The sequence below is a fragment of the Anomaloglossus baeobatrachus genome, chromosome 5 (assembly GCF_048569485.1).
Source record: "Anomaloglossus baeobatrachus isolate aAnoBae1 chromosome 5, aAnoBae1.hap1, whole genome shotgun sequence".
In the NCBI taxonomy this organism is placed as follows: Eukaryota; Metazoa; Chordata; class Amphibia; order Anura; family Aromobatidae; genus Anomaloglossus; species Anomaloglossus baeobatrachus.
The window spans coordinates 374157690-374171381 of NC_134357.1; the positions used below are offsets into that span (position 1 = coordinate 374157690).

Sequence of the window (13692 nt, forward strand, 5' to 3'; positions counted from 1 at the left end):
ATGAAAAGGTGTGAGTTCATGGTGAAAAGCGAGCAGCTTCTTTCCACTCTCACCTCAGCTGCAGAACACTACATGGTCCATGGTGGTGAGCAGAGGTCAGAGTCACCATTTACGTCAATGGGGAAGTGACCATTCTCCTGGTCTTTCTCTCTAGTGCGGAACACAATCTAGTTTACAGATTTTAGGAAATTGAGTGTCAGGAGACATTTTGTTTCTAAAAGAGAGATGAAAAGAGGTAAAAATTTAGATAAACATTGGCCATACCCTTAGGTAGCAGATTGCATCGACAGCTATTCCTCCTGACTGCCCAGATACACATTGCCCTTCTGGCTGAGCCAAGTACAATTGTATGCTCAATGGGGGAATAATTCCCATAAGAAGGATCAGACATGATGAAAACCAATCCAGCATTTTCACATCTGCAATCGGTGGAGAGACAGGAGGGCGCATGAACATTAGATGCTCAGCTAGGTCTATCAAGATCGACGGGTTTACCAACATCTCATGTACAGACCCATATAGACTCAATATATCTATAATCACAAGACATCTGTAACATACAATCAGGAAAGGTTTAGAAGACGGGCGGCAAGAAAGGGATTTATGAATCTGTCACTTGTGTAGGGAAGACGCCGCAGGCCTGAAACTCTTATCAAAATAATGTATGAGACAAAAAAGCAGACTACAAAGGCTTGGACCTGACAGTTCACAGGCTTCGAAGGATATTATGAGCTAATATTTGCAGCACCTTTCCTCAAGCGGTGATTTACATTTTCCATGGTGACACAGGCATCTTAAGTAGTTTTCCTCTGGCTATATTGCACTTGGTTAGCACCTATAATCTGGCTCCGTGATCAGCCCTCTGACATTTGAGATTGAGAGAGAAACCTCTGGTTGATCTGTAACTTTGCAGAGTGACCGTGAGAGCAGTTACACTGTAGGAATCACTTGTCCATACTAATTGTCATACTATGAGGACACTATGGGGCAGGGGTGGACATATCACTGGTGTAGGGGCCCAAGAGGTAACGGGGCCCATTTCTGCCTCCAGAACAGGTGGAATTGTGCATTATGATGAGCTTTTGGACTACAAAGGGCACATATATTGTTTTTGTGTCTGTGTCCGCCAGTGCCATGGGGACACTACAGTACATAACACAGCAGGGATGTTCACTGTGGTTAATTACGAGATGGCTGCCATTTGGCAATTTAGAAGAGTAATGTGTTCTTACGACAGTCACGTAAGGAAACTGTTACGTACAAGGTGAACTAGGGGTTAATACAGAGATGATTAGGTTGTAACACCATCAGAATTGGATCTCAATTGCTGATCTTCAAAATTATGAAAATCAATTTTTCATAAGCACATGTTCTCTTTTTACCTTTTTGTCCACATCATTTTTTGTATTGAATCTTGCAACTCGTCCACACATGACCCAATTTATATCATCCTCCTTCCACCTCCCTGGACCTGACATCCCCTAACAAGTCCACGTGGCTAGGTCTTAACATAAATCCGCTTTGGTAGCCCTCTGATCAGTAGCTCATCTAGCTAGAGTATATACTGCAGAACGGACTGCAGAGAACACCGGTAGTCATGTTTCGTGGCAAAAGAGGGTGGCATGGATTTGTGCCACCCCCGTGCCAGCAGCCGGTGCTGCTCGGATCCGGATCTACGGTATGGCTCTAGGGGTTCTCCAGACCCGGGGGTCGTGCGGACACTTCAAATAAAAAGGGGGCGTAATTGTACGGGATTTGTTGTAAACTGTCTGTGACGCCACCCACGGTGTGTGGTGAGATGTAGCACCACCGCTGCGGTTATGGGATATCCGGGGGTGATGTGTTGGCAGCTGGATGTTAACCCCTCCGTGGGGCTAGTTCACGTGCCCTGTAATGATCCATTAGAACGGATCCTGCAGAGATCTGTTGGGAAAATGAGGTCTGCCGGATCTGTTTTTTTAACATGGGAGTCTATGGAGAACAGATCCGTTAACGAATGGCATATCTTAGCAATACTACTGTACATCAATTACTTTACAGGAAATAACACTTGAAAAAAATGTTTTGTGTATACAGCTTTTACGTGGACCTATGTATCTCCATGGATGCAAATAACCCTTATGTAGTGTGTGTTGCGGTAGTTGTCCTTCCCTCCACCTGACCTCTCATGTACATACAGATGGGGACAGATGGCTGACGTTATGACCGCAGGATCAGACTGCACAGGGATTTCGTCTTCCCTGGAGACACATAGATATGCATCTATAGGAACATATCCTAATGATATAACATTTGGCAGAATATCATGTTGCTAGCTGTAAATTCGTCAGAAGACAGACTTACTCACCACTTATGACATCCCATAGCTAAATCCGGTGACAAGATCTGACTTGTGTATTTGTGTTGGTTCAGAATCACATAGATACAGATTGTTCTGTACTCCAACAATCACAAGGTGCTTACACTGTCATTTATGAAGGTGAACAAAATGTTTTCATATCCCCGAGCTATATGATTTCAGAAGCCATAATTGACTACTAGTGTATCCAAGAAATGTCAATTACTGCACAGTATATACCGTACTGTATAGGAGCGCCATTGTGCATCCGTGTAATCTCCACATTGTAAAATCAGGTCCAGGGAAGGGGTTATTATCAGAATTTCAATTTGTGAGGATTGTTTCCGGTTGATTAACAGATTTTGCGCCTCTAATGTGGATTTTTCACTTTTTCACGTTTTTAAGGCGTTTGTTGGGTGTTTTTGAACTATACTTTGATGCACTTTTGGGGTTGGGTAATGAAAAATGCAGTTTTTTTTCATGCGGCTGAGCTGCAATAAAACAACCATGTTCCTTTTTAACTTGATTTATGGATGGACATTGGCAGAAAAATGCCCCTGACATCCCAGCTTCACATATCCCCAGAATCAGATCCAATGATTGGTCCTAAGCATAGGCGTCAAAGTGGAAACAACCCATTATCACAGGGAACACCTTCATGATGACCTGTTTTCAGCTCTGGTCTGATATACTTCAAGGTAGAACTAGTCATGGAAACACGTGATCACAATCTTATAGTATCTCGATCAATAATAAATTATAATTCTCTATAATCTTCCTCTTCTAGTGCGGCAGGAGGTGAAATCTTTAACCAGTGTGTGGCCGACCAAGATGAAGCTTTCACAGAGAAGGATGTCGTGCGACTCATACGTCAGATCCTCCAGGGAGTGCTGTACCTGCACAGAAATAATGTCGTCCATCTTGACTTAAAGGTAAAGAAGCTACGGATATAATCTTGTGTAAAAATAATTATCTACAGTTCAGGCTTGTTTTCCACATCCAACATTCACAGTCCAAGTACAGACCACAATAGAGCGCTGGGCTCCTGATCTCAGCCACTCATTTCTGAGAATGACTGTGAATGTCGGAGGTGTGAAAGCCGCCTTACCTGGACTTGACAATGCAGTATTCAGGAACATGAATTGAAAATAGAGGATGCTACATATGGTCTTACAAGAGAAATTAAGTCAAAATGATCTTCTGAGGTCAAATACATGTGAGAAGACCACCACTAATTTTCACAATAAATGTCTCTGGTCTATAATTGTAACACAACGTTCCCAGAAAGCTCACATTGATATGTTTGGTTATATTTACTGTATAAAGACCTTTGTGGTCTGAGATGACAGACTTCTTTAATGTGATTTTTGCACATGTATCTATGACCGATCAGAAAATCCTCTGACTGGATTTCCTCTTTTATTACTATTTATTTAGCATAAGACTGAATGTTACTGCTCTATGATAGTTGCATTCTTGCTCATCTTGTTTTCTTGATTTCCTCATTACAGCCCCAGAATATTTTGCTTACCAGCAGTAAACCACTGGGAGACATCCGTATTGTAGACTTTGGTCTGTCCCGGCAGGTGGACAGCATTAAGGAAGTGCGAGAGATACTTGGGACCCCTGAGTATGTAGGTAAGTCAGAGAAATGCTAGATGAACTAATAAGTACCCATGTAGAACATTCAAAAATTGTGTGCACATAAGCTGCCAGGATTACGAATTGTGAGAAGATGTGTATCAGGATCCAGGCTTCTGTTGTGTGAATTAGGGTTCGCTCACATCTGCATATAAATACACAGAGTGCAATGTGATGAAAAATCAGATTGCAGCTTTTTATGATTAAAAAAATAAATGGGGAAAAAACTGATAAGAGTTCCCTGCTACTTATGATAACCAGCAAAGGAAAAGCAGACTGCTAGGGGCTGGTATTATCAGGCTGGGAAGGTCCATTGTTATTGGGCCCTTCCCAGCCTAAAAAAAAAGCAAGGGCAGCTACCCCAGAAGTGACACATCACATTACATGTCAATTCTGGCGCTTCACCTTGGTTCTTCCCTGGTGCGGTGGCAATCACCTGTGGGGTGGCACGGATCTCCTGCACCGCCCGCTATAGTGACACAGCTCTACTGTCAACTGCAGACAAGGGGAGACAGCACAAGTGTGGGGGAGACAGCGCATGGGGTGGAGGGGGACAGTACCAACCCCCCACCCTTGTGGTTTGTGTTGAAGTGGCCCACTGAGACTCTTTCGCCCGGAGACAATGAAAACCTGGAGCTGGCCCTGGGTTGAATGTTCTAGGTGGAAGGTGTGTGTAAAAATGACACACCATACCCAATGTATGTAGTAATATATTAAATAGTAGAGTAAATATAAAATCTGACTCTTGTTCTGAAGAATATTATAGTTCGATTTCTTCTTGATTTTAGCTCCAGAGGTGTTGAGTTATGAACCGATCAGCACAGCGACAGATATGTGGTGAGTATATATCTCTATAGCTTAGATAACCGGATGAACACTTAGTCACCTGTTGTGACTTCATTAATGAATTCTGTTTACTATTAACACACACATCTATTCTTAATTCAGGTGCTTGAAACTGAAGCGATTGTAAGATTTCATTTCTTATGTTTTGTGTCACAGGAGTATTGGAGTACTCACATACGTAATGCTTACCGGAATATCTCCATTCCTGGGAGACACAAAGCAGGAAACATTCTTGAATATTTCACAAGTGGCCATACAATACTCACAGGAAGAATTTGAGGGAATCTCGGATGATGCTATGAACTTCATTAAGTCTCTTCTTATTAAAAACCCCAGGTAAGGTTTTTTAATACCTAAAAGAAAAGTTTTTGATCTTGAGGGAATCAAGGAATGATGTAAGGTGGCTGTATTCACCAACCAAAGGTGGTCATACTATAAATGTTTTCCAGATGGATTGTGGTCTCCTCTCGCAATCAGCTTTCATCCTTTCGATCCAGAACTGAGGATCATACACTCCCTAACAGAAGTTCTGTCGCTTATCCATGTTATGTAAATAAAAGCTTATAACCTGACTTTAAATTCATCCATTGGTTTTATAAATTACTCTTTTGAAAGCTGAAACCCTCCAAAATTTGGTTTAGGTTATGAAAATAAAGTTGCTGCAAAGCTGAAATATTGATCATTTAATTAACACAGAAAGGTCAGATTTGGCAAGACAAACGTTTTGTCGCCCACAGAAAGTAATGTGAAATTTAAGCAAATAATTAACTTTAATACAAAGATATGTTGCATAACATTGGTGAATGAAGTTGTGGTGCTATTAGAGCCATATTTAATATTTTGTGTGACTTCCATGAGCTTGAAGGACTGCATCCATGCGGTTCAACAATGATTCATACAATTTACTGATGAAGTCATCAGGAATAGCAAAGAATGCAGTCTTACATGCCTCCCAGAGTTCATCTAGATTCTTTGGTTTTGTCTTCCAAGCTTCCTCTTTCATCCTACCCCAAACATGCTCAATGATCTTCATGTCTGTTGACTGGGCTTACCAGTCCTTGAGCACCTTGATCTTCTTTGCCAGGAGGAACTTTGTTGTGGAGATGGATATATGAGATGGAGCACCATCCTGCTGCAGAATTTGACCCCTTTTATGATTGGGAATGTAAGAGGTAGCTAATACTTCTCGATATTTTAGGCTATTGATATTGCCTTCCACCTTGCAAATGTTTCGCACACCCCCATACTGAATGTAACACCAGACCATGATCTTTCCACCACCAAACGTAACTGTTTTTCTGGGTGTATTTTGAATCCATACGTGTTTCAGTGGGTCTTCTGCAGTATTTGCGGCGACTGTGGTGTAATTCAACTGAAGATTCATCAGAGAAATCCACCTTCTGCCACTTTTCAGCATCCATCTGTTTAGCAGGCTGTGGGACGTGGCAAATGCCACACGTTTTTTTAATTGCCTTTTGTTTAGTGCTGGCTTCTGGGCACTGATTCGACCATGGAGGCCATTTTGAGACAGAATTCTACAAACTGTTCTAGTTGACACAGGGACTTCAGGTGACCAGGCCTGTTGGAGCTCTGCTGCAGTGGAAGAGGGGCTGGTTTTGGATTTTCTAACCAACAAACGTTCTTCCTGAGCAGTTGTCTTGTGGGGTCTGCTGGACCTGGGCTTGTCAAAAACATCTCCAGTTTCTTCAAATCTTTTTTTAATTCTTTGCACTTCACGCTGAGACACATTAAAGGTGCCAGCCACCTCTGCAGTGGATCTGGTCTTCAGCCTCTTGATAATCAAGGCTTTGGTCACAGGGTGGATTTTTGTCATGTTTTCAGAGGTCAAGTTGCAGTTCAACTGAAGGTCTGGGTTGCTGGGTTTTTTTTATTCACACCCACTAATTACCTGATCATTTAGTGAGCACAGGTAAGGATGTAAACTAGGATTGGGTGCATTATATGACAAGGAGACAAAACTTTTGTCTTGCCAAAATCTGACCTTTCTGTGTTGATTAAATGATCAATATTTCAGCTTTGCAGAAACTTTATTTTCATAACCTAAACCAAATTTGGGAGGGTTTCAGCTTTCAAAAGAGTAATTTATAACACCAATGGATGAATTTAAAGTCTGGTTATAAGCTTTGATTTACATAACATGGATAAGCGACAGAACTTCTGTCAGGGAGTGTACTTTCTTACTATCATGTTGTCCAGACATTATGATGCTAGTAGTCAAAATATATCTAAAAAAAATGGCTCCAAAATACAGTAATTGATATAGTGTTGAAGTCAGAAAAAAAATGTATAAAACTAAAAATAAAAAATAATAGATTAGGGGTCCAGGATACATTCTTATAATGGTGAATGTTCCTAATATATAGATTCTACAATAATACAATGGCAACACTCACAGAGATACCAATGGGGAAAAAAGCACTTAGTATACAAAATAATACAGTAATTTCTAAAAAAAAATAAAAAAAAATAAAATGAATGATAAAAAAATAACATTATATACAAATTTAATTAAGTGCAAGAGGTTATATTAAATAAGTATGCAAATTATGACTACAAAGTGTAAAAGGAGTGCTTCATATAATATGCTGCATACAATATCATAAATTACTATGTCTCCGTCAAAAACATATAGTTGGTGAGCCAGTCCTGATGTGTCCACATAACAGACCAAACAAGGACAAAAGAAAATAAACTATAAACATTATAAAACTAGATAAAATAAATCACATCACCTCATGAGTTTTCCTTGATGCACGTTTCGCCATTGCTTCATCAGGGGACAGAGGTACTGTTACTGTAAATCACAGTGTATTTTCCACATAAAAAAAACACTGCAAAAGTGCCTCTTATGAACATTCCCTTACTGAACTTGTCTCTAAGTAAAGTTGGTTGTCATCTATTGTAACTCACCCATAAATTGCTATGTAGAAGTAAACCTATCTCAATACTCTCTCAACAGGAAGCGGGCTAGAGCTGACCAGTGTCTTACACATGTATGGCTGTCTTCGCATCAGGATTCAGAGCCTTTGAAGGACATAAGTTTTAAGCAGAATGAAACTGAACTGGAGACACCTGAAGCTTCAGAAGAAATTGTGCTTTTAGCTTCTTACACTGTTCATTGTCCTTGCCTAGAAATCCTAGAGACTGATCTCAAAGGTGTAAGAAACCAATTTACAGCCCTGAAAGAAATTCAGCCTGAAGTTGTGTGTTAACATCAGGATGATCCTTGATTCAACCAAAGCGGGTTCTGTCCTTCAAGACTGGATGTGGAGATGTAGAACAGCCTGTGTTTTACATGTAAGGAATGAAACGGGTTCTTTAAAATAGGCTTGGTCTTTTGCCTTTTTTAAACCCTAGGCATTACTGCAGCCTTATTGCCTGTGGAAAAGATTTGAATATCAAACGCTATCCATATTGAGATCACAGTCTGCTAAAGTCATATACTGTAACCTAAATTTTGGAAACGTTAAGATATGAAACTTTAAAGACTACTAAGTGCACTTGGAAGCATCTTGAAGATCAGGCAGAGCCTACTTTAAACTTGGTCTAAAATCCCATTTGAAATTCGTAAGCCTGAAAACCTTGACTATGTCCACAGATATCCTAGTATCTGATTCCTCATTCATAGACATATTAACCATTGCTCCTGATCCACCTAAAAACTAACAAAATGCACCAGAAATGGCCATCTTTGTGGTATCCTTGCTTATGCACCTTCCCTTTGATATCCAGGAATCCAGAGAAATGAGGGCCATTGAGAAATATGGCACATAATCATTGGGACTTTTGTGATATTTAATTAAGAAATGTTTAATAAGAAAGCCTGCTTGGAGAATATGAATGGTGGCACTGTAAGCCACCAGATGCCAGCTGAAGATCAAGCCTTTCACTTTTTTTTATGATGCAGAGATGAAATTGTCTTTTATAAGAAAAATATTAATGTTGAGATCACTTTTTGGGGTTAGATATTGTACACAATTCACTTTTCATACATGGCACCTGAAATTTTCATTAAAAAGGACAGCAGATATTTGGCATGCAGGGCATACACTTATGCCAATAATCCACAGTGCTTCGTCTGACTGCTTGGATATCTCGCATACAAGTATTTGGTTAATGCAAGACATTTGCCCTGTACATTGACAGAAAGATGCTAATGGTGGGATTACACAGAAGATAACTAGGAGGCACGAGACACCTAGCTCTGTAGTGACTATCTCCTGGTGATAAACCACTGATTTTATTGAAACCACAACACACAAACCACAGTTTCAGCCCCTACATCATGTTGCTCTCAGATTACATAGCAAAAACCTGATGACAGATTGCCTTTAAGGTCCAGGATTTCAGCTGTAACTTGGATGCCAGAAGTAACCCACATCATTCCTATGTAAAAGCAGCAGGACCCAATTGTCACATAATCGCATGTCCTTTAGCAAACAATTGTAAAAATGGCACTGAAAGTATTATAAATGTAATCTACCCACTTAAAATGTAAATATTCCCCAGTTATTCTAGTTATGTAAAATAATCTATTTATAAATGTGGTCTATTATATTTTTCTACAGAAAAAAATTGACAACTTTTTATGATACTTTGGCCTTCACTTAAAGGGGGTTTCCAGGCTTAGGATATTAGTAACTAATGGTCAGCAACATCAGAATGGTGGGGGTCTGATGCCCCCCAATGATCAGCTGTTTGTAAACAGATATACCATATATAAAACACCACTGCTCCATTCACTATGTCGTGGCCGCTCTGGGGATGGCAGCACAGCACCTATGTAATTCAATAGGAGCTGAACTATAACACCTGGGAATGACTATAACACAATATACTGAGCTGTGCTGTTACCCCGTTCACAATGTACATTCAGTTGCTGCCGAAGCTGCAAACAACTGAACAGTGACTGTGCTAGGCGACCGATGCCCACCAAACTGATGTTGACGACGTATCCAATGAATAAGTCATTAATACCGTAAGCTTTGAAAACAAATAGTTCTCAGTATTTTTTATTGCAGTCTCTATGCGCTCTTACTTATACTGTATATTCTTACCACTGATGGCACATCTATAAGACAGCTATGTACCGTATGTACATGTTTATGTGACTGTGCAGAGAGCACATAAAGCAACAAATAGTCTATTGACAAAGTTCATCAACAGTTTAATACAGAACCATTGCCACCTAGTGAATACAACGGTCATGAAGTTGTGAAAAAAATTGCTTTATATCAGTTATCGTAGGTTTCTTAGAGAAACAGTAATAGTAGTGACCATTTCGTCTTGGCCTTTTTCCTTCAATATCAAGTTGAAGCTTCGTTGTCTCCAAGCCACAGAAAACATAGCTGTGACTACTATTGTTTAACACGTTTTAGGAAATGTTTTTCCTGGGACCCATTTTTTTTTATTATACACAAAGAAGAACAATTAGCCAATTTCGATTTTTAAGTAAAGGACAGTATCAGTCATTCTGGCTCCTCTATCTCCCATTTACTTTACAATAGACGTTTCAATAATCGCATGTTGTACGCACACACAACTACCACCGTTTAATACTTATGGCTTCATTATATATTTTTTTATTTTTGACTCCACTCTTTCTCCAAGTCACAATCTGGGACATTGTGGTGTTCCATGTATACTGCGGATTATAGGGGCCACTTCTACCCCCAAAGGAGGTGGAATTCTGCATTATGAAGAGCTATTGGACTGCAAAGCGCCCATAAATTGTTCTTGAACAGGTGTCCGCCAGTGTACATATATTGTATAGCTTTATATTGCAGTCAAGTACCACACAGTGCACATACTGATTAATGTCCAGATACCACATATTGAAGAAACAAAAATTTAGGTGGGGACTATACACCCTGCTCAACCAATGCCGGTACATCAAGATTGCCAGTGCCAGGGTCAGTGGGGACACACAAGCCCCAGCCTATTATACAATGCAGCAATGGTGACTGATTTTGCAGTCTAACCTGGTACCTTATGTCCTCCACTATGTTTCTACATGAAAGGGATTTACGAAATCTCCAGAAGGAGCGTCCCTCACATTGTATAATAGAAGTATTATATTGTCAGTGTCACTTTGTCAATATGTTTTGTAAATAAAAATATAAATATTTCACAAGAGGTCTGTGATCATTTTAACTAAGGTTAGAGTTTGGGAAAAAGCAATGGGACTTTAAAAAAAAACCAACAAAACACTTCCCACACTTCATGAACACAAATCTGTAGATTCTATTTTAATCATCCGCTTCTTGTGCTGAAATCTTACATTCCCAGCTCTACTTTGTTTTGAAAAATAACAGAAGTGAATTCCTGAATCAGCTTGTGCTATATAGAGGAATAGCTACTGTGACGGGTCAGAACCGAGGCAACTTCCTGCCAGGCTGTCAGTCCCCGAGGTATACTGTTATGTATTCCAGCACTGAATGGGTTACAGGAAAACTACAGTAATGGTTCATGTTTGGGATATGCCTTGGGACACACAAAGCGGCTGAGGGGGAAAGTTGCTGCTGGATAAAAATTACAGGACCACTTCGTTATGATGTGTGTTGGACATCCAGCAGTCACACTGTGTTCAATATTTTAGTCAACCATATTAAGAACCTAGAACTTTTCAACTATTAGGCCGTAGTCACACGAGTCTCGCATCACATCACCTGGCACGGCCGCTCACTCTCCGGACAGGAGCGTCTCAGCTGCATGCATTTCTCTGCAGGTGAGACTCTCCTGTCCAGAGAGTGTGTGGCCGTGCTGGGTGATGCGATGCGAGACTCAAGTGTGACTCCAGCCTTAAAGAAGTTGTCCAGTACTTTTTTTTTTATATAGACCCATCCTTTTATAGATCATCAATATCAGATCGGTGGGGGTGCAACACCCTGCACCATCGCTAATCAGCTGTTCCGGGTGCTGCTGTCAGCCAGATGTAATTGGTTGTGGACCAGAACTGCACAGCTCCGTCAACTGCACAGTGGCCACAGTGGGCTACTGCAGATCGACTAGTGGCAAATGTGCAGTACCAGACCGCGACCACTAAACAGTTGATGGAGCTCTGAAGCTCCGCAAGTGCGACTATTTTAATGCCACCAGAAACAGCGAGGATGCCCCACCAATCTTGTGTTGATGACCTATAGTAAGGATAGGTCATCAATATGAAAGTACTTGACAATTCATCTAAGGCCTAAAAGGAAGGGGGAATTCATGAGGCCATATTTTAGCTTTTATTTACTGATGCCCTTTGTGTAATGACAAGACCTACAACATTCTTACCACCTCCATTACATTGTAAACTAGCACTTTCATTCAGTTCTGAAAAATGTTTGAACCTTAAAAATGACCTGGTCAAACGTCACCAGTTTTTGCACCTTTTATTCCCACTGCTCCATTTTTTTAATCAACCATGCAGGTCCCAAAATATTTGTTATTTTTTTTTTCTGGTCCTTAAAAAAGGGGTGTGTCGCACAGGATTCCTTGGGGGTGTGTCTTTATAGTGCTCTGCATCTGTGAGCCACGCCCCCGTGGCAAAGAGCATAAAAGAATCCGCAGCAAATAAAAAGGATTTGAACGAAAAAAACAAACCCCAAAAAGCAGAATACTCAGGGGAACAGAAGAAATAAAATAGGAGCAACAACTAGCTGCTTTTAACCTGGTGACAGGTCCTCTACATCACCCCCTTTGTCCTCATTAAAGGCCCAGTCACACTAAACAACTTACCAGTGATCCCAACAACGATACAACCTCATAGGGATCACTGGTAAGTTGCTAGGAGGTCGCTGGTGAGATGTCACACTAAGCGACGCTCCAGCGATCCCACCAGCAACCTGACCTGGCAGGGATCGCTGGAGCGTCGCTACACAGGTTACTGGTGAGCTGTCACACAGGCAGATCTCACCAGTGACCAGCCCCCAGCCAGCAGCGACGCGTGGAAGTGATGCTGCGCTTGGTAACTAAGGTACAGTTAGGTCCAGAAATATTTGGACAGTGACACAATTTTCGCGAGTTGGGCTCTGCATGCCACCACATTGGATTTGAAATGAAACCTCTACAACAGAATTCAAGTGCAGATTGTAACGTTTAATTTGAAGGTTTGAACAAAAATATCTGATAGAAATTGTAGGAATTGTACACATTTCTTTACAAACACTCCACATTTTAGGAGGTCAAAAGTAATTGGACAAATAAACCAAACCCAAACAAAATATTTTTTTTTTCAATATTTTGTTGCGAATCCTTTGGAGGCAATCACTGCCTTAAGTCTGGAACCCATGGACATCACCAAACGCTGGGTTTCCTCCTTCTTAATGTTTTGCCAGGCCTTTACAGCCGCAGCCTTCAGGTCTTGCTTGTTTGTGGGTCTTTCCGTCTTAAGTCTGGATTTGAGCAAGTGAAATGCATGCTCAATTGGGTTAAGATCTGGTGATTGACTTGGCCATTGCAGAATGTTCCACTTCTTTGCACTCATGAACTCCTGGGTAGCTTTGGCTGTATGCTTGGGGTCATTGTCCATCTGTACTATGAAGCGCCGTCCGATCAACTTTGCGGCATTTGGCTGAATCTGGGCTGAAAGTATATCCCGGTACACTTCAGAATTCATCTGGCTACTCTTGTCTGCTGTTATGTCATCAATAAACACAAGTGACCCAGTGCCATTGAAAGCCAGGCATGCCCATGCCATCACGTTGCCTCCACCATGTTTTACAGAGGATGTGGTGTGCCTTGGATCATGTGCCGTTCCCTTTCTTCTCCAAACTTTTTTCTTCCCATCATTCTGGTACAGGTTGATCTTTGTCTCATCTGTCCATAGAATACTTTTCCAGAACTGAGCTGGCTTCATGAGG

General features: G+C 40.9%; 1 protein-coding gene across 1 annotated transcript in view; it reads left to right on the forward strand.

The window, feature by feature from the left end:
- LOC142311504 (serine/threonine-protein kinase 17A-like) overlaps positions 1 to 10951 on the forward strand; it is an 86505-nt gene extending 75554 nt beyond the window's left edge. The window contains exons 3-7 of the mRNA XM_075349997.1: positions 3126 to 3270; positions 3850 to 3976; positions 4768 to 4816; positions 4982 to 5161; positions 7806 to 10951. Of these exons, the coding sequence (XP_075206112.1) occupies positions 3126 to 3270; positions 3850 to 3976; positions 4768 to 4816; positions 4982 to 5161; positions 7806 to 8058 (754 nt within the window). The 3' untranslated portion in view covers positions 8059 to 10951. The remainder of the gene's footprint in view (positions 1 to 3125; positions 3271 to 3849; positions 3977 to 4767; positions 4817 to 4981; positions 5162 to 7805) is intronic.
- The last annotated feature ends 2741 nt before the right edge of the window (positions 10952 to 13692 follow it).